General features: G+C 40.0%; 1 protein-coding gene across 1 annotated transcript; it reads left to right on the forward strand.

Moving 5' to 3' along the window:
* The first annotated feature begins 1464 nt into the window (after positions 1-1464).
* Positions 1465-26515, forward strand: prr36a (proline rich 36a). Its single transcript, XM_079813228.1, has 7 exons — positions 1465-1602; positions 11638-12315; positions 13371-13452; positions 18165-18319; positions 18412-21050; positions 22697-22715; positions 23079-26515. Exons 2-7 carry the CDS (start codon positions 11745-11747, stop codon positions 24095-24097), a joined length of 4485 nt encoding a protein of 1494 aa, XP_079669354.1. The 5' UTR covers positions 1465-1602; positions 11638-11744; the 3' UTR covers positions 24098-26515.
* The last annotated feature ends 75 nt before the right edge of the window (positions 26516-26590 follow it).

Genomic DNA, 26590 nt, shown 5'->3' on the forward strand with positions numbered 1-26590 from the left:
TCAGTAAGGCCATCATGACGATGTACGGACAGGTCTTACAGCAGTAGAACAGGAAAGATAATCTTCTGAGACTTAAACGTAATTCATCTTATCCAAAATCATTTCCGTGATGCTTAATGTACTCTCACGCTCACAATATCCACAATCTTACGTTCTCAGTTAACCGTATAGGGGTGAGGCTAGCAATGTTCCAGATTTATTCAGCCAAAAACTGTAAGGAGGTTCAGTGATATGATTGGCTTCACCCCATAGATTCAGATTAGCATATTAAAGACAAAGCAGATCCCAGATAAAACCAGTTTAGACAAGAAGAGCAATGCACAGCTGCACTCTTTTACAAAGCTTCCTTTTGAGATACACACTATTCACACTAAAATGTGTTTTGTCTGTTTTTTTTGCCTCCCTCTTATGTACGTACACAAAAGTCAAGTGTTGCTTGTCCATCAATGAACCTTTCTTTGTCTAACAGGATTAAGTTTGCTGTCATAGTGATTTGTTTCTCTGCATAAATGCTACTTTTTGGTCATGAATACACCTTTTGTTTTTAAAGAAAATACAGTTTCACAAGGCAGTGAAATGATTACACAGGACACTTCCACCCACTTTTTCAAATCATTGTTTTTTTGTTTTTTTTTACACCTGAACAGAGATTAGAGCAAAAACAATCAACATTCGTTTTGTTCTGATTTCTGATAATTAACCCTTAAAGGGACAGTTCACCCTAAAATGAAAACTCATCATTTACTCTCCTTCATGTTGTTCCAAGCCTGCATGAGTTTCTTTCTTCTGCTGAACACAAAAGATGTTTTGAAGAATGTCAGCAACCAGACAGCTGCCAGTATCATTGACTTCCATAGTAGAAAAAAAATATGGAATATGGAAAAAAAATTATACTATATAAGTCAATGGGGACCATCAACTGTTTGGTTACCAACATTTCTTCAAAATATCTACTTTTGTGTTTAGCAGAACAAAAAAACAAAACAAGAAAACTCATACAGGTTTGGAACAACTTGAGGGAGAGTAAATGACAGAATTTTCATTTTAGGGTGAACTATCCCTTTAAATGTTTTGTAGGCTACCTCAGGGTAAACGTTTTTTCACAAACTATAAAATTGCTAATAAAAACGTTTTTTTTCTTTGTGTGTGTGTGTTGGAAATTATCAATACCTTAATTGTATAAGATATATTTAATGTATTGAGTTGTTAGTCCACAGTCGTGTCTTTTAAGCATGACGGTGATAAAGCGTGCTGATGCTAGAGGGGCGGTTTGTAAAGTGACATCACTGCCCTTTGAAGTGAATTTCGGTACTTGACCCCATTGGATGAAAACCGAGAGTCCGATGGGCTTTTTGGTGGCTTGATCCTTTTTTGTTTCATAATTGCCACGTTAGTCTTCGGTTAACTTCCTTCACACTGGTGTGAGCTCACGGTGAGGCGCGAGGGTGAAGCAGTGGGCTGAGAGATAAAGGTTTTTTTGCACGTTTTTAAGCAATTTGCACAAGGAACCGCACGCCTCCCGTATCACCTTGTCGCCGGTGTGAAGTCGTGGATTGCCTGCTTTTCCAGACAGAAGCGGAGGAGTCGAGACCAGACTAGAAGGTAAATGAATGGCATTTTTGAGCATGTTTACTTTGCTTCTCTTTCAACCTGTTTGCCTGGTTCAAATCCTCAAATTGTTACTTAATTTGGGACCACGATCAACTTGGTCTGCGTTATATTTTCGTTCTGAATATTTTTTCGAATAAGGTTTGGTTTCGTTCGGATTGTGCATGTTTGGGTTGGGCTGGTCCTTTAACGGATGCATCGATTTATACACACATGGTATGAACTGAACAGCGGCCTGCGCTCCGGTTGTGAATAACGTTATACGTTTGTATTTAATCGCGTGCAGGGCATCGTAATTAATGAAATTGCTCGCGTGTATTTTACATGTAGCGATTCGTCTTCCAATAAAAATGCATGTGAGGTCGGAGGAACATTTTTTGCATGAGCATAAAACAAAATAGCCTATAAATACATCAATTATTCACCTGTCTTGAAAAATCGCTGCATGTTTAGGGGTTCCTCTAACACGGTCAGCATAAAATACGAAGTGCCGTTCTTGGGAATTCAAAGATTTGATGTTGAGGAATTCAAATCCTTGTTTTGAATCGAAACGCACTGATAGCATCGCTTCACTGGTCCACATCTCTATCCTGTGTTATTCTGACCCGCCTCGCTTCTCTTTACCCGGCTAAACTCTAAAACTCGGATAAAATCAATGGTATAAGTGGACTATCGTGGATTGCCGTGGTTTGATATGGACGTGGACTGCCTGTGCTGCTTGTAAGAGCTCGTCTGGCCAATGCCTCGTTTTGACTTTGACTGAAATTATCTTTTGAATCGTGTTGATGTCATTCTGTGTTATCGCCCTGCTCTTGTAACGCCAGTCGGTCTGTTGATAACAGCGTGTCTCTCATCACACCCTGTCTCTGTTTACACTCTACAATTCAGTTCTAGAAGTTCATGGCCGCTTTTAGCGCTAATGGCCCGGATATTTACGCGTCCTCAGGGAACTTTTTTGCCCATTCACCAGCGATTCTTTCACGAGCGGGAGCGTTTTGTGTGAGAAGTGTTGATTTCAAGGTGTATTCGGTATTCACACAAATTAACAGGGTTTACACAACGAGATGGAAATCCCGTTTTGGTAATACCATTAAAATTGGGTACACTCACATTAGGTGACTCCAGAATTATTTTATACCTATAGACTTCATTATACACGGAGCGGGTCGCCCCTCATGGGTGTGGCCATGTTGAGATCACGTGACCAGCTGTATTACACAATTAACCAGTTACCATATTAATACGTTCACATTATGAAGTGATTTATTGATATATTTTTTTTAGTCATCAACAAAGCAGGCTAGCAAAACCATTAACAGCATGGTCGTGATTGATAGAATAGATCGGCATGTGTGTCTGCTAAATGTAGCCTATACGAAAACTTGCTGAGTGCACCTTTAAGTAATTTGCAAGAGATCAAATTCTTTACACACCCTTGTCGATGTCATATAACATGAATCCACTCATGTCTTGCTTTGCTCATAATGGTCTATTGTGTTTCCCAGTTGTCTGTAATGCCAGCTGTTATTGTGGATCCCCTCCAAAAAAAAAAAACCTGACTGAATTCAGAGCTAAAACCAGTTTGATGCTAGAATGGTAGAACCGAGTACATATGAAAACGGGCTTTCGTTGTAATGTCGATTTGTCCTAAGATTTATGACGGCCCCTCTCGGTTTCGCCCTGTGCCTGGGCTCAGGTCAGTCAGAATTGTGTCGAGCCGGGACGGCTGCTGTCAGTGATCGTTTTAGCCACACTTCTTTGACAGCATTGTTTAAACGGGACATTTTCACCAATCTCTCTTGCTTCTCCATCAGACTTGTTTTTTTAGCCAATAGTGTAATGTTGCGATTGGTTGTGCTGTCTATTGCGTCCTGTGAGCTAATGATTTCATCACTTGTTGAGTCATCTTGTGCTGGAACCAATACAGGTTTTGTCGTTGTGGTGTTGCATTTTGGTGCGGTCGGATCCTTCTCAAGTCTGGGGTCGGTATTTTGCAGATGACATTTAGGTTTTTTTCTGTCTTTTTGTTTTGTTTTGTGCACATCACTTCTGTCCTAAAGCATAATTTCTTCGGCCACATTAGCATAATTTCTGCAAAGTTTCGTGGGCGAAATCCAGCCATTTCAATAGGAATCCACATGATCTGAAATTGTGTGAGGGCGAATATTTACCCACGCAGATTTCACACATCATGTTCAAGTTGGTCTCAGGGATTCACAGATTCTAATTGTTTAAAGTGTTAGTTCACCCACAAAAAAAAAATAATGTCATTTATTTATTCACCCTCATGTCGTTCCAAACCAGCAAGACTTTCATTCATCTTCAGAACACAAAGGAAGATTTGTAAAAGAATAAAAGTTTAATTTGGACTAAACTGTTAAATTGATATGGATTAGTTTTACAATCTCTTTATTAAATTGTTGAAGCGTGGAACAATATTTTCATTTTTGGGTGAACTAACCCTTTAAGGGTGTAGTTGTCCAACTTGACCACCCCACCGTGAAGTCACTGCTAAGCTGAAGCCAACCAGACATCTCAAAAGCTATTAAAATGGTAGCTGTTAAGTGTTTGTGTGCACACCTATTGCTGTCCTGGCCAATGCAACAGTCACCATTTAACAGCTTTTGAGACGTCTGGTTGGCTTCAGCTTAGCCGTGACCTCATGGTGGGGTGGTCGAGTTGGACAAGCAGATGCCCAGCAAGGAAGGAGCACCAATTTTCTGTAGCGGATTAATGAAATAAACCATGTAAATCATCCAACGGTTTGCTTTTTCACCAATCCACGGCCTTACAAATACTCAGATAAGCTAGTTTAGTATAAACTGGATTGAATCCAGTTGCAGTAATGTGAATTCCAGACAGTCATTAAGTCCTGGTACTCTTTCATTTCTTGCGAAATGGCTTCCTGAGTTTTTACCTTCGGGATAATCTACTCTATGCTTGACGTCAGTTTTGCATTTGGAAAGAACATTTTGAAATACCCCTTTATTATATTAAATCCTTTCTGGTGGTTTTATAACCCCCAAATCTGCTAAAACACCGGCACTGACATAAGAGCTTTTAACTGTCAGCAAACTAGTGCTAGATAACTTGGCAGAGAGTTTGTTTGTGTGTTTTTAGATGGAAACGATGTCCTGTTTTAATCCTCGTGGGCTCGGTTTCTATCCATCACAGCGTCCTGCTGCGTGTCCAGTATGCAAACTACACCCAAACCATCACGCCACCATTCACCATCTGTTCTTTATCTCCTTCTCTCTCACAACTCCCTCCCTCTCCATAACATCTTATGGTGCTAATCTTTTTTGTCTCTCCGTCTTGAACATGTGAGATGATTCCAGCTTTCGCTTTACTCCATTTACGTTCAAAGTTAAGAGTGTAAGAGTTTCTTCGAAAGTCCTTTTACACCACTTTTACGTTTGTCCCATGTCGTTTTGCTGCCTAATTTCTGTCCAATATGTCTCATGTTGTTTTGGCAGCTCCGTTCTGGCTGTGCCCAGCCCCCCTCAGCATGGTGCGCCACACACAATAGGGAATGTCCTCTCTCTTAATCCTTACATTACGCATGGCAAAATCAAACCCTGCTGGGTCATTAAGCCCCATTCACACCCTGTACTGAGACAACACAGACAGCTCGCTTGTCTGGAGTTAATCCTGTTGGATGAGTGGGAGCAGGGTCGTCACGTTTCTTCCTGTTTATCTGCATCGTTACTACAGTTTCGCACTCCCTGAAGGCTGACACCTCAGCTCGACCCAACACACTACACTGACCCATTACCCTTCCCTACACCTATATAGCAACCCTTTACCAATGCAAATTATTGTACTAATAATGACTGGTTACCTGAGATGGACCAGGATAAGAACTGAAACTAAAGTAACTAGAGTGACTGGTGGAGAACATTTACAGGAAGTGTGGGTTTCTATATTATATAGGCCCTATGTGTGTATTTTATCTGTAAAGGTGTGTGTTTATGTGTGAAGAATCAGAAAGATGAGAAATCACACCCACCACTGTTGACTTTTTTTATTACTTTGAGCATATTTAGATTAGATTAGATTAGATTAGATTCAACTTTATTGTCATTACACAAGTACAAGTACAAGGCAACGAAATGCAGTTTAGGTCTAACCAGAAGTGCAATAGCAGCAAGTGCAGGATATATACAATGGTTGCGTAAGTGCAGGACATAAAAATGTTCTGAATATATATAAATATGTATAAGTAGAGAGATGGTTATTACTATAAGTAGAACTGAATTTACAGATGAATATATACAGTGAATAAATATACAGATGGCTATTACTATAAACAGAATTTACAGGTGAATATGTACTATGAATAAATATACAGATGGCTATTACTATAAACAGAATTTACAGGTGACTATGTACTATGAATAAATATACAGACGGTTATTACTTGAACAGAATTTACAGTTAGAGGTATACAATAATATGTTAGGCTAATATGAGGAATATAGCAGTGGATTAAGTTAGTACAATAAATTATGGACAGAGCTATCCGAAAGAAAGTGTAAAAGTGCAGTGGAAAGTGGTTGCATATTCCAGTTAGAAGTACGGTGCAAAATGCAAATGTAAACATTGTTACTGTAAATACAGTCGGCAGTGCAGATGAGCATTATCCAGTTACGGTATGGTGGTGCAGAATGCATAAGTAAACAGTTGTTACTGTAATAAACGCTTCCCTGTTCATTTCTCTCATCCTGTGAGGAGACTATTTCACAGGGCCAGTTTTCACTCTCTCAGTTGTGGGTGTATATGAATGTTGGGACTTCCTGTCTCTTGTCCATATTAAGGAATGTGGTGTGCTCATAAACATGCTGAGATGTAGCTCTGGGAGAAAGATGGGAATCTGGGTTTTCTAGCACTAGCGCAGCATGTTCCATTTTGTTCTGGATGTTCCTGATATGCAGGCCAAGACAGAATCTGATGAGAATTTTCCCTCCACATTTTCCTGTGCTGATTTTGGACAAATCTGCTGCTTTCTGCAGATTATTACATTTTTTTGTTGTTGCTAATTTTAGTTATGCTTTAGAGTTTATTTCTCTGATGCACAGTTGACTATGTTTCCTTTCTGGAGATTTTCCTTCAAAATGAACTCTGAAAAAGTCAGGCCTAGTTATTACTGGCTGTCGTTTTCTGTATGGGAAGAGTGGAGGTAAAAAGTGAACACCTACAGACAAATGCCCATGCAAATTTCTGAGGTCAGTCACAAGTGTGCAAATGCTGAACACCTGAATCATCGACTTATGTAAGCACAGATTTGTTTTCAGATGTTTGCTAATTTGCAAATTTGTTTTGAGTATAATTCCAAAAGTTAGTTTTTAAAATATAAAAAAGGATGCTCTAAATTGTGACTGTAAAGAAGACGTTTACATGTTACAAAAGATTTCTAGTTAAATCTGTTCTTTTGATTTCTCTATTCATCAGGAAAAAAATCCTGAGAAAAATTATCACCGTTTTGACTAAACCATTAAGCAGCATAACAGCAGTTTTTCTTGAGGACCAAATCGTATTAGAATGATTTCTGAAGGATCATGTGACACTGGAGTAGTGATGCTGAACATTCAGCTTTGCCTTCACTGGAAGACATTGGAATTTAAAATAACTTTTGTAATACATTTTAAAATGTAATGTATATTACTTTATACGACTTCTTTTCAGCCGAACACAGAGTTATTAAATAATATCCTGGCTCTTCCAAGCTTTGTAATGGCATTGAAATGTTTTGAAGCTCCAAAAAGCGCATCCATCCATCATAAAAGTAATCAATAAGACTTCAATGGGTTAATAAATGCCTTCTGAAGTAAAGCGATGGGTTTTTGTAAGAAAAATATCCATATTTATAACTTTATAAACTATAATCACAGGCTTCCGGCATCTGCCATACGTGAGTCGTGTTCCGGTGGAAGAGTGACCTCGGACCCAATGTATGACTTAGGCCCTGTCACAAATCGCACCCTAAACACTCGCGGTCTTTATTTGAGTCGGTGCTTTCATGATGCCACTTTGACTATCGGGATCAAATCTGCTGCGGAGCTCGCTTCAGTGCGGTCTCTACAAAAGTGCGTATCGAAGGCACCTACGTTCTCATGGGCACCATTGTAAGTCCACAAGACTGAAAGTGCATATGAATTGTGCCATTTGGGACTAATGTAAGCGGAGAGTAAGTTCAGGTGAGAATTGACAAATGCGGAAGCACAGAGGATGGAGCAAAACACAACGCTGGTCACGAATTAGAAATCTAAAACAAGTTTTAAAGAATGTCAGATGATTTTGATATAAGAGAAGAGGAGCTACACGTCGGGTCAGAGGTCCGCCTTCTGTCGGAACTCAACTCTCTCGTGAACTTTATGGATGAATGAATGTGCTTTTTGAGCTTCAAAAACTCTTACTGATACTGAACTGATACCTAGGATACTGATTGTGTTCAGCTGAAAGAAGAAAGTTATTCATCTAGGATGGCTTGAGGGTGAGTAAATGTATGGGATCATTTTAATTTTCCTTTAAGAGGACTTTTGTTTGCTATGCTAACTCTAGACCTGTATGTTTTGGACCGGTCGAGTGAAAAATGCACAAGGCATGATGATAACCTTTAATGGCTTTATGCACATCATAGCATTTTAGTCTTTGGTGAGAGCAGCCTCATGGAGTCGATGTGGGAGTCAGATGAATAATTGACTGTAATGTGTAGGGAGTAAAAGAGAGGGAATAGGAGGGGTGTGTTGCTGCACTCTTTCAGTTAGGAGTGCATGTGCCAGTGGTAGCGTTGTGAGTGCACTGCCTTGTATGGGCACATTGTATGAGGGGTATGTTTGTGTCATTTCTGCTGGTGAAATCAGTATGTTTGTGTCATTTCTGGTGAAATCAGTTTCGGTATTCCATCTCTAATTCCATCCAGGTTATATTTATTTTTACGCAAGGTACAGTCAAGTGAAATTACAAGTTAACGAAACAATTAGAATGAGGATATTTGTTAAACAGGCCTGGGTCCTGCTGCTGGCTCTTATTACAAGAATGCAGGATGTGGCCAACTACAGCTGCATGGAAATAGCTGCACGTCTGTCTATGACAGTTGGTTATGGTTCGGCCCTGAGGAGCTGGAGGCCCTGTGCAGGAATTTGGGTTTGCAAGGTCTCGTTATTTGTTCCTTTTCGTATTATATCAGGTCATCTTGCACACATTCTCTAGAAACTGGACCTAGAATGTGGCATTTGGTTTGTGCCTGTGTGTGTGTGTGTGTGTGTGTGTGTGTGTGTGGGAGACACTAGCTATCATCTGCAGATGTGTCTGAACTGCTTAGTGGGACGCTGTCACAACATGAAGTCCATCAAACCACTACACCGAGTAAAATGACATGCACTTTGGAAAGGACGTCCCCATGTGGAAAGCAGCTTTATAAACTTAATTCAGCTTCATTTCAGATCTGATAACGCCAGAAGGTTTAGGATTAGGTAAGCACTTTTTAAAATGTCACCTTTTATAATCCTTAGTCTATACATGTAAATTCCCTAATCCAAACAAATAACAGATTATGATTTTGGACAAGATGGACATGGGGTTTAATGACAGTTAATTGACGGTGGTAAAGTCAATTTTACCACCATTTTTTTTTTCCAAGCCTGGAAAAGTCAAGAATATACATTTTCATTGTTATGCTGTGATCTACAATATCGTATCAGATAGCTATTGCTTGCTAGTGAACCATGGTCCTTTTTTATTTATTTATAAGCGTTCTTTTAAATGAATTGGTTGAAGCGGTTTGTGCATCACTCGGAAAGACTCATTGGCAGATCAGTCTTGAATCAAATAGACGAATAACTGAAAAGGCCATAAAAGAAAAAATATCACACATTTGTTCGAAAAGTGTTTTCTGCACTGTTAAAAATAGACGTTCTTTATTGGCATCTGTGGTTCCACGATATATCAGCCACCATATCGGTATCGGCTGATATATGTTCATGTGTTATCGACCCGATAAGAACATTTAGCCGATAGTAAAGCTGATAAATAATGGATTATTTATTTCAGCTGAGACTCTTCAGATGCATTATAGATTAAATATGATGGGAATTAACATCCATTGAATCTTTTCGTTGCACAAAAGGTTCTTTACAGTGGAAAAAGACTCTTTAGTTAGTACACAGTGCTGTGCATTGCCCTTTTAGAACCTTTATAAAAGACTGTGGATCGATTTGGTTTGGATGAAAAAGTAGACTTTAAATTTTTTTTCATGAGCACCTGAACGTTCTCAAGTGCTTTTGCTGTTAGATAAGTTACACAAAGAGGTGACTAATGGAGTTATATTTATGGGAAGTTTTCCAATGACCTGTGCTGTGAAACAATTTTTTTCTACTGAAACTGTGTCCTCTCTGACTAAATTGGATCTCTTTTTTTGACTGTCTCCTGGTTGATCTTCACATCCCCATGGAGACACAGTAGCAGGGCTGCTGGGTAATTTTTGTGCTATCCTGGGGAGAACGATGACCTCCCAATTAATCATCTTGGCCTGTAGGGTGACAAGTTCTTTTCAAGAACTTGCATCTCCCATCATCTTTGTTTTCTGTCTCTTGAGTGACTTCCATCAACATTTTTATTCTCAGTTTTGTTGTTTGTCTTCCTCTTCTTGATTCTGTCACACATACTTGAGCCCACTCATCTCCTGCATGATGATGATTTTAAAATTTGATTTCTCTGCTTGCCTTGTCATTGTTACTTCATCCCACGGGTTTCCCCTTTTCCCTTTCTTTATTTGCTCTCTGGATCGGTGGCTTGGGCTTGTTGGAGAGCCAGAACAATAGCTCAGCTGCTAGGGCCATCTGTATGGCTGTAGACGGGGAACAGATCTGATGGAGAGGAGGAGGGGAAGGAGAGTAGAAGAAATAGAGGGGGGTTGTGGTTATGTGGTTAAAGAGTAAGACAAGAGGATTCTGAATAAAGGAGTTTGGAGAAAGGAGAAGGGGGAATGGGTGCATAGCCCCCCTCTCCACCACATTGACCCTTTATCCTTCTTTCTCGGAGCCCAAATGCCCCAATCTTTTTGCTGACAAGCTTTTGCGTCAGCCCCTAAAGGATTTTTTTTTTTTTTACATGCAGTGCTCGGGTAAAATGGTTATGTTGAAATTCTTTTCTTTTAGAATTCTACCAAAATCTGATTTGGGTTTGAGACATGAAAAGTTGTGGATTTGAATCTGTTGCATGAAAAAGATGTCTACTTCTCTAATGATGAGGTCACCTCTGTTTACACTTGGCAGGCATAGGAAATTACTAGTTTGTATGAACAGGTAGATGAAACCTACAGTCCAGATAATGGCATCATATTTCTGTATAGCAGGTGGTGGTGACGTCTCTGTTTAAATGATCCACACAAATCAAAGCTATAAATCATATTCATATCTTTTTCTTTTTAAAATTGAGCCATTTGACTAATGTCTTGGTGACCCACTGAAAATCTTTACAAAACTCTCTGCACTCTCAAGTTGTTTATTTTAATTTTTTGTGAATTTAAAATTATTCATAGACGTGTTCTTCTAGACTGCTTAATTTCATTCCAAACCCATATGATTTTTATAAGTTATGATTTTTATCAGGCCGAATGTATATTTTACAACTTATTACATTACCATTCACTTTAACTATATGGAAAAAGCAGCATAAACATGTAATACTGGATACTTTTATAGTAGTCCATTCTAGATTCTAAACAATTTTAAGACTACAGTGATTTGTTCTCTAGGATGTTTGACCTGGACTTGAGCTCTTTTTGTATTTTGGTTCTTTCATAACGCACCCTTTCCTGTTTTTCCCAAGTTGCCCTTCATGGGGATGGTTCCCTTTAGAAAACACTGCTTCCCATTTAACTTTAAAGTTCTCTCTCAGTGGAGTGTTTGATATGTTTTAACAACTCTTTTAGTTCCATGGTTACTTAAATGTCTGTCTTAAGTTCTATTACACATGGCAAAAGCTTTTCTCTGCCAAACTGATTTTCTCTTTCCCATGTTTTTACAGGGCAGATATTGAGTTGAACACATTCCTTATCCCTGGGTTCAGTGTGAGAACAGCACTGAATCCAGCGAGCGTATCTAGCAGCAACCAATCGACGGGTAATATTGGAGATGAAACCTGATGGGGTGGCCACTGAACCAATGGAAACCGAAGGAATGGAAACTGAAGGAATGCAAACTGAAGGAACGGAACCTGTGACGGAACCAACCGGCAGTGACGAGGCATCTCAAAATGGCACTACACCATCACCTCCTCGACCTGATCAACCCCAAAATGCAGTAGATGCTAAAAGCAAATCCAAAGGCAAGACAACAGCAGCAGGCCCAGCTACCACTGGACCAGGCACACGACCCAAAGCAACCCAAAGCCGTGTGGCTAATGGCCTCACAAAGACTGCAGCGAGTACCACAACCAAGAAACCCATTCCAGCTACCACTACTGCAGCAGACAAGAAAAAACCCACCACTAACGTTGGACATTCTGGTCCCATTAAGAAACCTATTGGCTCTTCTACTGCTGTTGCAACCTCAAGGGTCCAACCTAAAGTAACGACTGTTGGAACTAGCAAATCAACGACAACAGTTGCTGCCAGTGGGACAAAGACAGGAACGGCTGTCAGCACAGCCACCGGCCTGAGCAGAAGACCTGCCACTAGTGTTGGAACCAAACCCAAAACCACAGGTAAGATGACCTGGCATGTATGGGTTTACTAGGGCAACTTTACACAGCTGCGTAACGGCTGCCCTAAAGCAGCTCTGTGTCTGCTTAAAATTCTGTGTCAAGATGCAATGCCGCATAAAAGAGGACTTAAAATAGACCGGGTCTGACCCACCTCAGCCCCTACTATCAAAGGCGACTCTGAAATGGTTTTGATTAAGTGTAAACGAATGCCCTAAACTACATCATTGTCATAACCAAAAGCACGCCTGTCAGCTCAGGCGGCGCAATAATCATGAAGTGGGAGACAAAACGTATAGGAATAGCTCCATATTGTTTTAGGCAAATAAAAAAATGTCTACCATTAAAGTAAAAAAGTCCTATACTCACATCATGAAGCAAATAACCAAAATAATATCTTTGTGTGTAATCAATTGGCGTTCGCAGTTTGTAATCTTCCTTTGAAGATATTGGTAGATCAACACGCTGCTACATTTCTCTCAGATACAGTAAATGCTTAACCCAATCACTGTTGCTTGTTATATTATGTTCCAAAAATCTCCTTGAGAACGATATTTCATGGTCAGGTTTCCTGCCTGAAACACTAATGCTATCCTTGTTCATTTGTTGTGCCTGCTCCAAAGTGACTTTCTGGTTCTTTGAAAAAAACATTCGACCACTTTTAATCCTGCGGTGATCTACCCAATGTAATATTCATAATTTCTTTGTAGCATTTGTTCCAGCTAGCACAATTTTATTAAGAAATGTAAAATAATTATACAGTGCTATAACCAGTACCACAGAATTATGACAAACATCAAAGCGTGAGATGTATCACGCAGAGGAAATTAATTTAAATTCATGCCTCTAGAAATAATCCATTATTCTCATGTGTTAGTTACAACATGCGCCTCTTGTGATGCAGTGAGTCATTATGTGCTAGTTTTTTAAAAATAAAATAAAAGTAATTTCATTTAATTGTGGTTCTTTTCATCATGGCTTTGCATTCTATTTTGCCATTATTTTCCAGAGCAATCTTCACTTTGGAACATGATATATTTAGATTTTCTTTTTTTCAGCTCCAGCTCCAAGGCCAGCCCCTGCTGCCAAACCCAGCACTTCAGCCACAGCCAAAACCACTGCAGTTCCCAAAACTAACAGGTAAAGCAGCTTTTGGAAGTTTAGATGGTAGTTTGAGTTTGGACATTTGACTGTATTTGAATGGAAAATTGAATTGCTAGGAAGTGAACAATTATTGTGCGTATCATGTGGCTTTTAATGTATCAATAAGGCAGAGTTGGATGCAGTCACGTTTGGGAACTGCTTTGTGTTTGGGACACCATTTAGTGGAGAAACCATACAAATATCAATGACTACATGCTTTTTTTTGGAAAGGAATGGTCTCTATTGTGTGTCTGGTGGTTATTGGCTCAAGTTTCTGTCCCTTTGTGAGTCAGTCTCCCTGAAAGGCTGCTTAGATCAGGCTTAGCCAGAGTATAGGCTCAACAGTGCTCTTTTTGTTGATTATGCTCTCTGGGAATGATAATTGCTATCTTCACTTGAGTTAAACTGCTTTTATATGTTACTTCCATATCCAATCTCCTCAATTGTATGTAGTGTTAATGTGGTCAGCCAGTTAATGTGGATATGACTGGTCTTGTCTGCTGATTACAGATTAATTATGTGCTTAATTCTATGTATTTATGTAGTAATGTCAGTTAACAAGGCTGTTTAGACTTTTTTTTAATAGTGTGTCTTGGACAAACTACAAGGTGTGGTTTGTGTGCACACGGTGTGTTTCTGCATTGACTCTGAATTTAGTCTTGAATGAAACGCTCAGAGAATGGAGAAATGGGTTGTGAATAGTGCGATTATGAGCACTCATTTGATCTTTCTGTTTAGATAGGCATGTTTTCCTTTGATGCATGCCACACAATATATATCCTCTCTGCAGCTTCAAATGAAATGTTTGCACTGCAGAAACACAATCGCACTCCCACTGTGGGAAATGTAAACTAGTTCCATCAAAGTCCTCTCATGATCCAACTACAGCATCTCCCCCTCCTCTCATGTCCACTTTCACTCTTACTTTTTTATTTCTGGTATGTGCCAGCTAGATATTTCAGGGATTTCTAGGAGGAGAAGATATTTTTTTTTGCCTGTCTATAGATAACATTGTGCGATTGTGAGGTAAAAGAGGGCTTTTGGCCATGATTCTGTCTGCTACTCTTACTAGACCAACCATCTTGCTCACTCAGTCTGTAGTTTCATGGGATTTGGATAAGTGCTGTGCTCACCAAATCAAATTTCCGTTTGTATTTGGAGTTTTTCTGTCTAGGTTGCAAAGTGAGCCTCTTGAGTTTTTAGCCTGTGGGAGTCATCAACCATTTTAATCTCCCTTGAACTGAGCTGAGCTGCTGGTTAGTCTTTTTATTTGTTTTTCTTTTCCCTTTGCAACAAAATGACTGGTAAACCAGATGGCTTCTGTCACATTATACCACAAGACAAATGTTTAAAAATGAATGAGCTTATAAATTTTAAAATGGTGCTAATGAGGTCGAAAATAAAAGCATTGCAAACCCTTAAAGGTCCAGAATGAATGGAGCAGTTTAAACTTTGAGTGAGTGATGTTTTAAAGCAGCATGTAACTGTGTAAAGGAAATCCACTGCTGAATGACACTTAAAAAAACAACAACAAAAACTTCATACCAATGGCCATTACTTAATTAAAGCTTAATTATTGATATGTAGATGTCTGTGCCAGTGGGTGTTGTGTTCTTTCCAACTGTGTTTTTAAAGGCAGATTGATCCTATAGGAACGTCTTTGACCTCTTAACCTAAGAAAAGTACAAAATCTACTACCATTGACATTTAGTTTTGACATTTTATTGTCATCTTAAACTACTCAACAAATTTTGTTTAGGACGTGGAAAAAATGGGTACATAATGGTCAACCATGTTATTGTATGTTAGTCTTATCAATTTGTGTTCCGTTTGGCCAGAAATATAGGCTAATGAGTCCTAAACGGGCAAAGCTTTTTGTAAAAACCTAATCCTTTGGATGTCTGAGCTTTTGAGGTCAGCATCTCTGTGGAAAACTACTTGGTTTGTACTCTCCATCTGCATCATTTTAATTGAGTTGTAGCCATAATGATACAGAAATGAAGATAAAGATGCAAAGCTGTTTACCTTAGTTGCTATGCTATGCTTATCTCATGCCTTAATGCTGTCCTGTTATAATAGTTGCCTTCTATTTATGTAATGGGATTGCAGTCCTATTTTCTCCTCCCATTGTCTTTATTCTGCTTTAATTCGAACAAAGATAGTTTAATCAGTGTCCTAGTTAGTACAAATAAACTTAATGTAGGTCATAGAATTGTATTGGGGAATTCCAGTTCTTTTGTTCTCATCCCTTTAACAATTGGCTGTTGTTTGAGAATAAATTGTGGGGGAGATGTTATAGCCTTGGCATGTGGGGCCAAGCCATTTGACCATGTTCTCTATTGTGCACTACTATAAGGAGTGTGCTCATTGCCTGTATTGTCTGCTCGAATAGCTGGAGTATGGCTTGTGTTGTGGTTATTGGCATGGAATTTAGCATTTCAAAATGCTTCATATACAGTTTTTATCGTTTGAAGTTCTGTTGGATCGGATTCTTGCTTACAAAAAGTATTTTATGGTGTTTTTGATTTAAAGACTAATGCAAAGGACATGACATTTAAAGAGCACCTATCATAGAATTTTGAAATTTACCTTTCATGTAGTGTGTAACAGATCTAAGTGAACAAAAACATCCTGCATAGTTTTGAAATATGACAGTACACCGTATTTATAGTTATTTTCTTTCAAAAGTAAGAGTCGACTCTGAGTCATTTTTAAGAATCGTTAGAAGACCGAAGCTTTTTCTCTGACTAGATGACGTCAACTTGTCAAGTTATTTGAATACGATACGCCCACTTATTGCTCCAAGACGCCAGTGAAAACTAGAAAACATCATGGCGACGAGACGCTGTGTTCTGAAGTGCGACTCAAAAGCAAACTTTTTTCATCTGCCCAAGGATGAGCATTTGAAGACTAAGTGGCTTGAAGACAAACCATACATCGTCGCGATTGAGTGTTTATTAGTCGTCAAATGTATGTTTCGCGATCTCGGGAAGCTTTTATTATGGACTTCTATTATGGCACATGGTATCTTCTTCGTCTGTCTGTACATGGACTGCATGTGCTCAGAGCGCCCTCCGGCTGCCAGTATGAATTGAAAACAACACATAAGAGACTCAATCGCTCATGATTAGGCTACATCTGTGCATTTTGAGGAAGTATTGAATAAAAAATACTCCTGTTTAGAAATTTGACACAGACATATGAGAATCTATCAATATGTCTCCTCATCTGCACACTTTTGAACTAAAAGCCCTGAGGGATGTTGATTTGTCGCGAGTCTTCGTGAGTAGAATAGAGGAGTTTTTTTATGAATGAGATCAGCTGAGGCTCATATTACAATCAAACGGTACAGACGCGGTTTTCATATTCATAACTCCTGACACATATTAACAAATTACTGTCACTATAAGACTTTGATGGGCGTTCCGTTTCCGAGAATATCTGCACAGACTATACCAATCACAACTGACTGGGTCATCGGACCAATCACCGCAGATTAGCGTCACGTAAAGGCGGGGTTTTGAAAAGTGAATCACTAAAGGAATCATTTGAGAATCGCTGTCAAAACAGGTAAAAATAAATGCATATTATAAGGAAACTAAAGTCTTTTTTGTCATTGCATGCATGCAAAACTGTTGTTGGGGACTTCTAAAACAATATTTGGAACATTTTAAATGCCATGATAGGTGCTCTTTAAACAGACGTTTACTGTTTTTCGATGTCATTCCGCAGTGATTGACTGTGTATATATAACTAAATAGAGATGTTCTTCTGAGTTAAGTTTTCCCTGCATATTGCTCTTATTATTGTCTCACTACTTTTAGTTCTGATTAGTTGCAGCCTGTTTTTTTTATTTTAGGTTAGTAGCTTATCTGGGATTCACTAATGCTGAGCTTAAGCAAGCTGTACAGTGGCACTGAACTGTGACCATAGTATTTTCAGTAGCGTTCTTTGTTTCTGTGATGCATTACCCTGTTGTGCTCATGTCCAAATAAAACAGACTGTAAAGAACTTTATCTGATCCTATCAGAGTGTTAAGCTGAGTGTTGGGTCCGGTTGAGGCAAATATGATTGTCGATCATCTAGCTAAGGGCAATTTGTGAACTGCAAGTCTTTTTGACTAAAAGCATCTATTAAATGGCAAGTAACCAAGCCATATGAGATAATGCAAGTGATCACCGCATCACTAATTCTCCCATATGAGAACATGAAAGGGAGATTTAAGAAGCAACTACATTAAGGGAGTGTAAGCTAGACTGAAGGAAATTGACGATCATCTTCCATTTCTCCCTAATGTGGCCGCTTACAAAACTCTTTACCCATCCCCACTCCTATTCCCACCACACCATTTCTCTCTCCCTTTTCTTGTTTCCTCCTCCATACCCAATTCACTCGCTCTCAGGTTAGAGAAATGAGAGGGAGATGCATTAGTTGATGAATGGCCCTAGTGGATTGGTTTTTTTCTGCTGCTTGCTTTTATGGTACGCATGCAGACTACAGATTTTCTTCCTAAGACAGGAAGCTAGTTTGATAAGAACCTATTTTATGCATGTACCGGCAAAACCAATATCTTGGAAGGACTTCTAATGATACAAATTATTGTAGCTTAACTTGCTTGGTCTATCTGCTTTCTGTACTTTTTCCATTTGTTCCTAATCCAAAATTCTATAATTAATGCTCATTTTCTTTTCTTTTTTTTCTTTTTTAAGGTCAACTGGAAGTTCTGCTCCACGATCAGCTGCTATATCAGCTACAGGACGAACGGTAACCGGTACAACAACTACTTCTACAGTTAATAGAACAAGCCGCACTGCTACTCAACAGCCTGTTAAACCCTTGGTTACAGCATCAGCTGCTCGGAAAGGTGGCACACCATTTATTAGCATTTATATTATTAATTGGAAAAGAATAGCTTTTTTATTCTTTAAATCGTTAAAATCTATTTGTCATTCATAGATGTTGGAAAAACCAGCACTACAGCACCTGCAAAAAGAACAGTTGCCTCAACAATATCTCGTCCTGCTTCCAACAAGCCTTCAAATTCAGAGGCTCCAAAACCAGCTGCAGCTACCAAACGACCTCCAACTAGCATCAAAGCACCTCAACCCAAAGCAGATGACAAAAAAAGTGTACCAACACGTAAAGTGCCCCCTAGTCCACGAAACAATCCCTCACGGCCAGCATCAGGCAAGAATGCTGCATCGTCATCTAGTCATAGACAAGCAGGTAGCATGGTTGGTGTGAAGCTTCAGCCATCTAAACCAACACAATCTGTTTTGCCACTTGTTGTCAAAGGAAAGACTGACGTTAAACAATCTGCAGCAAAGCCCGATGATAAAGAACCTGCATCAGAGTCTGTGCAACTTTCAGCAGCTGCAGTAGCTACTGTGGCTGTAGCAACAGCTGCTGCCATAGCCAGGGAAGAGTCTGTTCCAGGGCCTGAAGTTACTCCAACTGTCGAGAGCTCTCTGGATGTACCAACCTCCTCTTTAGACGTGCAGGAAAATGTAGACGTGCAGGTCCCTAATATAACCTCCCAACGTGTGCTGGATACTTCTAACACAGAGCCAGAGGCTCAAGAGGCCTTAATAGAAACTAGTCCTGTTGAAGTGGCTTGTCCAACATCATCTGCGATCGAACAGGAATCTGAAGAGAATGTGTCTAGAAAAGTTGATGAAAAGCTTATGGCTGTGGCACCAATTGCGCAGGAAGCAACTGAGCATGAAACCGTGACTGCTTCACCAGTTACTAACTCTGTTACTACAATAGTGTCCTCATGTGTAGAGGTGGCTGAAAAAGCTGAACCGAATAACAGTGACTGTTATGAAGACGTTGAAGAAGAAGAGCGAGAAGGCAGTCAGCAAGTATCTTTGTCAGAAATGAGTGGCACCCAGCCGACTGAAGAGTCTCGACCTGGGTCAGCTGGGCTTGCTGGGTCTGTTTGGCGGGCAGGGGCCTTGCTTTCGGAGCTTGACTCTGAGGATGTGAGTTGCAGCCAGCAGGGAGCATCAGAGCTCAGTGCTCCTGGTGTCCTGGAGGGCACGGAAAGTATGGATGATCTAGGTGATGCAAGCCTTAAAGGAGCTGATGGTGAAGGTGCATCTGTTGGGTCCCCTGACTTTGAGAAGGTTCCTGATATTCTTGCTAACGAAGATGATGATGATGAGGACGAAGACAATGACGATGATGATCGAGTTTGTGACATGGAGGTGGGGTCAGAAAGAGCAGAGGACTCTCATAGGCAGCATCATGGCAATGAGGATGATGAAGAGGATGAAGATGTAGAAATGGCAAGTGAGGGCATTACTGAGAGTGGGCTTGAAAGTTATGGGAATGCAGATGAGGATGACTTGACCGAGGACTACAGATTAGACAACTTAAACCGAATCCAGCCGCCTCCCATGGTTCCCTCCGCCCCTCCGGCAACCCAGTGGAACCAGCCTAGTTGCTTTGCTGAAGCCTGGGCCCAGCCACCACAGCCTGCCTCTACTCTTCTCTCAAGTCCTTCCTCTGAATGTTGGCAAGTAGACCCAGAAACCCCAACACAAACACCTGCTCAAGCAAGATCTGATGTTAGTTCTTCCTCCCCTCTACCACCAAACCCTTTTGAGCCTCCAACTTGCTCACCTCAACAAGCCCCACTAACTGCTGCAGACGGAGATGTTAGCCCCAAACCAGGCATGACACCCTCGCAAACCTGCAAATTCCAGTCTGGTACCTCCAGTGACCCTGACCTAGCATCTGATAGTAACAGAGACACAAGTATACCAGAGGAGGTGGAAGATTGCAACAAGTTCTCCGGTACTGAAACTCATTCTAAAGGGGAGCTGCAGCCAGAACCGCTAAGCCCTGTCCCCGCTGTTCAGCCTGACATCATGCAGGACCTAGGCATCCACCTTCAACATGCTGATGAGGAAGAAGAACCAGAAACTCTGCCAGCTGATGATGTACTGGGTGGTCCAGCAACTGCTCCATCATCTCCTTCCTCAGCTACTGAGGATGAGGCAAGTGACACAGAAGGTGAAATGCAGATCAGTGGCCCTCAAGCTGAGCTACATGGCACTGGGAATGCCTATGAAACTGCGCCTGTGGGCCACAATGTGTCCAGTCTGGAGGAGCGTGAAGAAATGAGCGGGGAGAATGAAGCTGGTGGTGGTAGTGAGACCCCTCAGTCTGCCACTTCTGCTGCATCCTATGGTTTTGACTACACAACCTCTAACTCCAATGCCCAGTCATCTGCCGAGAGTTGCAGCAAGAGTCCTGGCATCTTTTCTCTTGAAAACGAAGAGCAGCTCCCAGATGAGGCCAAGGATCCATCTCTTCTTAAAGAGTTGATCCTGATACCTACTACTGCATCTGGGGAAAAGATTGATCATGTCAAAAGCCAACATGGGGAGTTCCAGTCCCACCCAGAGCAACAGTACATGCTGTGTGGAGAGTCCAGAGAGTTGCCTGAGCCTGGCTCAGTACCCTTAGAGTCAGGATTGACCGACCCTTCATCTGCGCAGCACCTAAAAGAAGAGCAAGATCTTGACACTCCGCATCCTTACTACTCCACTATATGCGAAAAGACTGATAGTCCCCTAGCAGGTAATGTATAGAGTGCACTTTTAAAAATCCACTCTGCAGTGAACCTTGTTGATGTCATCCCTATATAAGGGATTTGTCTAGCTTGGGGTTTCCCAGTGGATGTCTTTTTATTCAGTTAGAAAACACTCATTCAGCAGTGCCACTTACACAATATGACAGATATTCAAATTACATTTATAATTATATGGCTTAGAACCTGTATGTGCAATAGCTACAACCATTTACACTTGAGGTGACTTTCTCAACTATTCTTTTTAAAACTAATAATGGGTGTTGGTCTGAACTGGCATGAAATTGTTTGTTTGTGGAGTCTTTAAAATGACAAAAAAAGAAGCCTTGAAGAAAAATGAACAATGTAATGGGACTTTCAGCATATTCTGCGTGTATTTATCCAATGATTTTTTTTACTGAACAAATGCATAATCATTGCTTTTTGTATTCTGTTGTGTGTTTACTATAAATGCCAGTCTTTCATCCCTTTCCCATCATCATCATCATATCCTGTCCTCACATGTTTCTCTCTTCTGCACTTTAGGGTTTGCTAACCCCATACTTTTTTATGTCTGATTTGGAGTACTTATTGTCTTAACGTTAAATAAAGATTAGATGTTTAACATAATTTCTTTATTCTCTGTATGTTTCTTGATTTATGTTTGTATTTCAAGGTAATTTGCACTGGTTTATTTTAATGCCCACTGTTCATCCATCACAATGGACTTTCAAACTGGTAACATTTGAAGTAGCCAAATAACAAAGATCACAATGGTATAATAATTTGACTTTAATATTGGGTATATAATATTAAACAATGTAAGTTATTTAGTGCATCAGGCTGAGACACATTCTTGGTATTGCTTTATTTTATTAAAGCTTCATGGCACATTTTAAGTCATAATAAATTGAATATTTTATTTATTAACTTGAACCACTTGGTACCATGTTGCTTGTGGCATTTATAATTCAGTTACTAATACTAAATTGGAAACTTGCACATGCACTTTTGCAACACAAATACATGCGTTAAACCTTCTGTAAGTGAATTATGTAAAGAAAACAGGATGCTTGCAGCAGAAGAGTTTTTCTTCTATGCCAGTATTTTCTGCTTGTATTCCTCCTCCTCCTCCCTTCCTTGTTTGATCCCGCCTTCCTCTCAACTCCCTACCATCCAGAGGAGGAAAAACAAGATCTGAGACCATCAATCATCTGGATCTCACCCTCTATCAAGGTGCTTTAAGTCCTCCACCTCATTTAAAAAAAAAATTCTCCTCCATCTTTGTATTTTGATGCCGCTGCTTTTGGAGTAGACTTTGCACACCTTCCACTTTGGGACTAACTGGGTGAAACTGCTTTAATCACTCTGATTATTAACCACTGAAGCTATTTGAAAGGACCTGGCTTGACATATTTACCTGGACTAATTGGACTTCAGTAAATCCCTATGCAGGGTTGTTCTTATTCCCCAAACTGGACTTGCTTTGCACAATGCACTTTTCTGTAATTTTTCCTGTTTTTAAGCATGCTCACCTCACCAAAGAAATATGCTGTACACTGAGGTGGCTTATTGTGTAAAGCATGTTTTGTTCTATATGCATGGATCTGTTGGTGGGTCATGTTTTCTCATTGTTTAAAAAAAGAACATGTTTGCTTCCAGCTGTATTGTAATGGGCATGGTGAGCACTCACTTTTGCATGTTAGCTTGTCACATTAAGGGAGATTGTTTACTTCATCAGCTTATTTTTCCTTTTTTTGCTCTCCACAGTAGTTAGTGGTTACTGCATATACAGGGTGTAGCCACTTTTATTGCACAAATCACACAAACATTTTTTTAAGGGAATGTCACAATGTAAAAATGGTTTCATTTCATTCTTTCTCCGCTACAACGGTTTCATCTTATACTGCAATCTCACAATTTTGTTTCTCCACACTGCTTTTTTTCTGCTTCACCAAAGCCATCCTTGACATTTGTTTTATTTATTGCATTCTGCGTAACTCTCCTATTTTAACATGCTCTGGACTCTGTGCTTCACTTGCAGAAAGGAACTTCCGCCTTCCGCCACAACCAAATGACTTGCTTTCCATCCAAATGACAATGTCGTCCAAACTTCGTCTCCGGCCACGTGCTGCCCACGTGACCCAACCACCACGGCTTCCCACTGACCTCCCACCCAGAATACCAAATGCAGTGTCAAACACACAACTTCGATGTCTAGAACAACACCAACAGTACCTTCATGAGATCCAGCAACGACAGGAGAAATGTAACCGAGAGCAAGAGAGACAAGAAGCGAGAGAAGAAAAACAAGTGAAGAATGAAAGGGAGCAGCAGGAGGAAGAACAGAGAAGAAATTTACTTGAGTTGCAACTTAAGCAGCAGGAGCAAGAACTGAAGCAGCGACAGCAGATCATGCAGTGGCAACAAGAACTTGAAGAGCAGCAACAGCAGCAAAAACACAAGGTGCACACACCAGTCGTCCTCTCTCCTTCATCAGGACTCTCCACCATCTATGAAACTGTGGAAGCAAGTGACACAGAAGACGAACAGGAGGAGGGACAAAGAGTGGATGAAGTAGAAGATACAAGCTCTTTTAATGCGCGTCCTGGAGAAGACATGCAAAGATGCACTGAAAAAAATGACTCTGCTGATCTTTATTTACAATACTCAACACCTTCCCCAGAGTCTACTACTGAAGATACCCAGCGAGAACTTCAGGAGACGGACCCTGCATCACACCAAGACAGTCCTTCTCCCTTGGGATTTGCTGAGCAACCTCCACATTTGGAGTTTGACTGGGGCAAGAATGTGGATATTGTTCATCAGCTCATCAATCAGACATTACTGCTTACAGGTGATGGTGTCTCGCCCCTTTTTCTGCTACCCGGAGGCGCTGGTGGGACACTCAGCCCCCTCGAAAGCAGCCTGTGGCCCAACTTGTTGCCACCTTTGACACCCCCTTCAGCCACAGTGACGTCTGTGAGCAGCTTCTCACCTGAAGTTCCAGGCAGCTCAGCTCAAGGTGAGTGGACCGTTGTAGAGCTGGAGACGCACCACTGAGGGCAGTTTAATAAAAAGCTTCACAAATATGAACTTCTGGACTAAAGAACTTAAGATGAAGGTCCACCAATAAGGAAGCGCATGTTGTAGCATTAGATAATGGAGCCTTGTCTTGATAAAGTTTTATGGAGGATGTAGTCCCGGATTGGTCATCCATTTCCGTTCTGCAGTATTTCAGCAAGTGATGGAGTAGAAAATTGTGTAAACATGAAACTGATACTTCACAACAGTGTGCTGGACTATCACCATCTTGCTCATTCTTTAATTTGTCCTCATCCTGAGTTATTCTGCAGTGAGCTTTCATTTCAACTCCCCACCCACCCACCCAAAAGCAATGAAACACTACAATCCATACTTTATGCCACTGATACAGTCTCCCTGTCAAATTGATCAGCCATATCTGACCTGCCCCCATGCCTAAAAGCCATTTCCTTAAGGCTTAATGGAGATGTTTGGCTGGCTTGGACTACATGCATTTATCTCTTAGTCATTATTGAGCCCTCTACTCACAATGGAGGCAAGATGCCAACTCGATGACTGAGCAAGTTAAAACAACGGGCTCCTTTCTCTGAGCAATAGATGGATGTGAAAAAAGATGAGGTAAATTGAAACATGCAGGTGTTTTATTTGCTTGCACTAGGCTGATCTAAAGACAAATGGTTTAATTCAGCCTTTGTGCAATTAAATAGCACAAAATGCTGTTATTGTAAACTAATTTCCTGTGCATTAATTAAATCCACTGGTTGACAAGATTTGCAGGAAATGTCATTGGACAGCTGTAGTTGCTCCAAACTGAAATGGTTAATTCATTGAGTCATTTTTAAAAAGTCGAAACTAGAAGACCACATTACAGATGAAATGCACACATAATGACATTTTTAAACATCTCGCATGGGTCAAAGAGTGATGTATGAAAAATGTGACCTACAAAATAATAATTATTTGTTGGTGGGGTTTTCTTTTTCAGGAACTATGCACTGCTATAACATTTTAGAAATGGCTGACACCAGAACCTTTGACATTCTAGATTTTAATGTGTTACAGAAATGTTGTAACTATATTATGAGTTGACAACTGTGCAGCTACATCAAATAATTATCTATACTGTGAAACTTTTGAACACTGTGCCTCCCTTACCGGTCCAAACTTTGACTACTATATATTTGGGGAACAAGGAGCAGCTCTCGTTACCACACTCATGCAGTTTATATAAAGTTTTCTGGTTTGCTGTGCCTCAGATTGACTCCCACGTTTAGAGGGCTGGAAGGAATTTTTGCTAAATTAGCACTCTCATACACCGTCACTATCGTCTACCAAGTGTTTACTGTCCCTCCTTGGGGTCAAATTGTTTAGTCTCATCTAGTATGAATGGGAAAATGTGTCTTTTTGTAGTCTTTTACACTGTCTGTGTATTTCTCTGCGACTTATATCTGCAGAAATAAATTAATTATCGGAACACACAGAATTCCAAAGAAAATGGAATCCAATGGGTCACATTAAAAGTAGGCCTAATATGTTCACCCAAGTTTAACTTGAGATGTTATACAGTCAATTCTGTTTGTGTGTCTGTTGACGAGTTACGTTAATCACACATCTGATTGAATGCATTGATTTAACTTGGCAATTGATGATCGCCCAGAGGAATGTTGAAGCACAATTTGATTATTGGAGCTTACCTCTCCTATATGATCTGTTTTGTCGTTTGTGAAAGTACATGAAAGTACAATATACATGTATATTATTTTAAAAAGGGATAATGTTTAAAGTCTGTTTACTGTATTATGAAGAGAGGTTTTATTTCATCTGTACTATACTGGTGTACTGTCTGTTTGTCCAGTGCTGTGAAGTAGTAGTTTAGAGATTTATATATATAGTACTGTTTTTGACACTGTAATTGTAGAAAAATTGCTACTGCTTTTTCTTTTTGTATATATATCAAAGGAACCACTTTGCATTTTAATCAGGGAACACAGGGATTCCAGGTAGATTGACTTTCACTGTATTTTGGCTGAACTACTGTTGTATCTTTTGACATATCACTTTACACAAATCTACAGGGAAAGCTACTGTATAGAGACAAAAACATGCAGTACAGATAATAATGCACTGAAAATAACTTTTTATCTCTGACTGGGCTGAATTACAATAAGAAAAATGAAGGAATACAATGTTGTTCAAAACGCTCTTTACCATGTTTTCCAACAACTGTGTAGACATAACTGCATCTGTGTGGTACATGTGCCCCACTTTTATTGTGTATATTTTTGTAATTTATTATTTTGAAAGAAAGGATTGTTTTATAGAGAAAAGTAGGCAGTGGGCCAGGACTGCCAGCAGGTTTTATTTCTGGACTTAGTAACTGATTACTTGGACGGCCACTGTATTTTAATGTTTTCATGAAAAATAAAGTTGGTTTGACAATTAATCTTGAACTTTTACTCTGTTTAAGGAGCTTTTCATCAATCGTGACACTTGTATAACAAATAACAAACT

Source organism: Gobio gobio (genome assembly GCF_949357685.1).
Source record: "Gobio gobio genome assembly, chromosome: 3".
NCBI classification, from domain to species: domain Eukaryota; kingdom Metazoa; phylum Chordata; class Actinopteri; order Cypriniformes; family Gobionidae; genus Gobio; species Gobio gobio.

What these genes read in the sequence shown, in the direction of transcription:
- prr36a (XM_079813228.1), top strand. Translation starts at nt 11,745, where the DNA reads ATGAAACCTGATGGGGTGGCCACTGAACCAATGGAAACCGAAGGAATG. An exon ending in AACCAAACCCAAAACCACAG is followed by an intron (nt 12,316 to 13,370) that starts GTAAGATGACCT and finishes TCTTTTTTTCAG; the next exon opens with CTCCAGCTCCAAGGCCAGCC. An exon ending in GCAGTTCCCAAAACTAACAG is followed by an intron (nt 13,453 to 18,164) that starts GTAAAGCAGCTT and finishes TTCTTTTTTAAG; the next exon opens with GTCAACTGGAAGTTCTGCTC.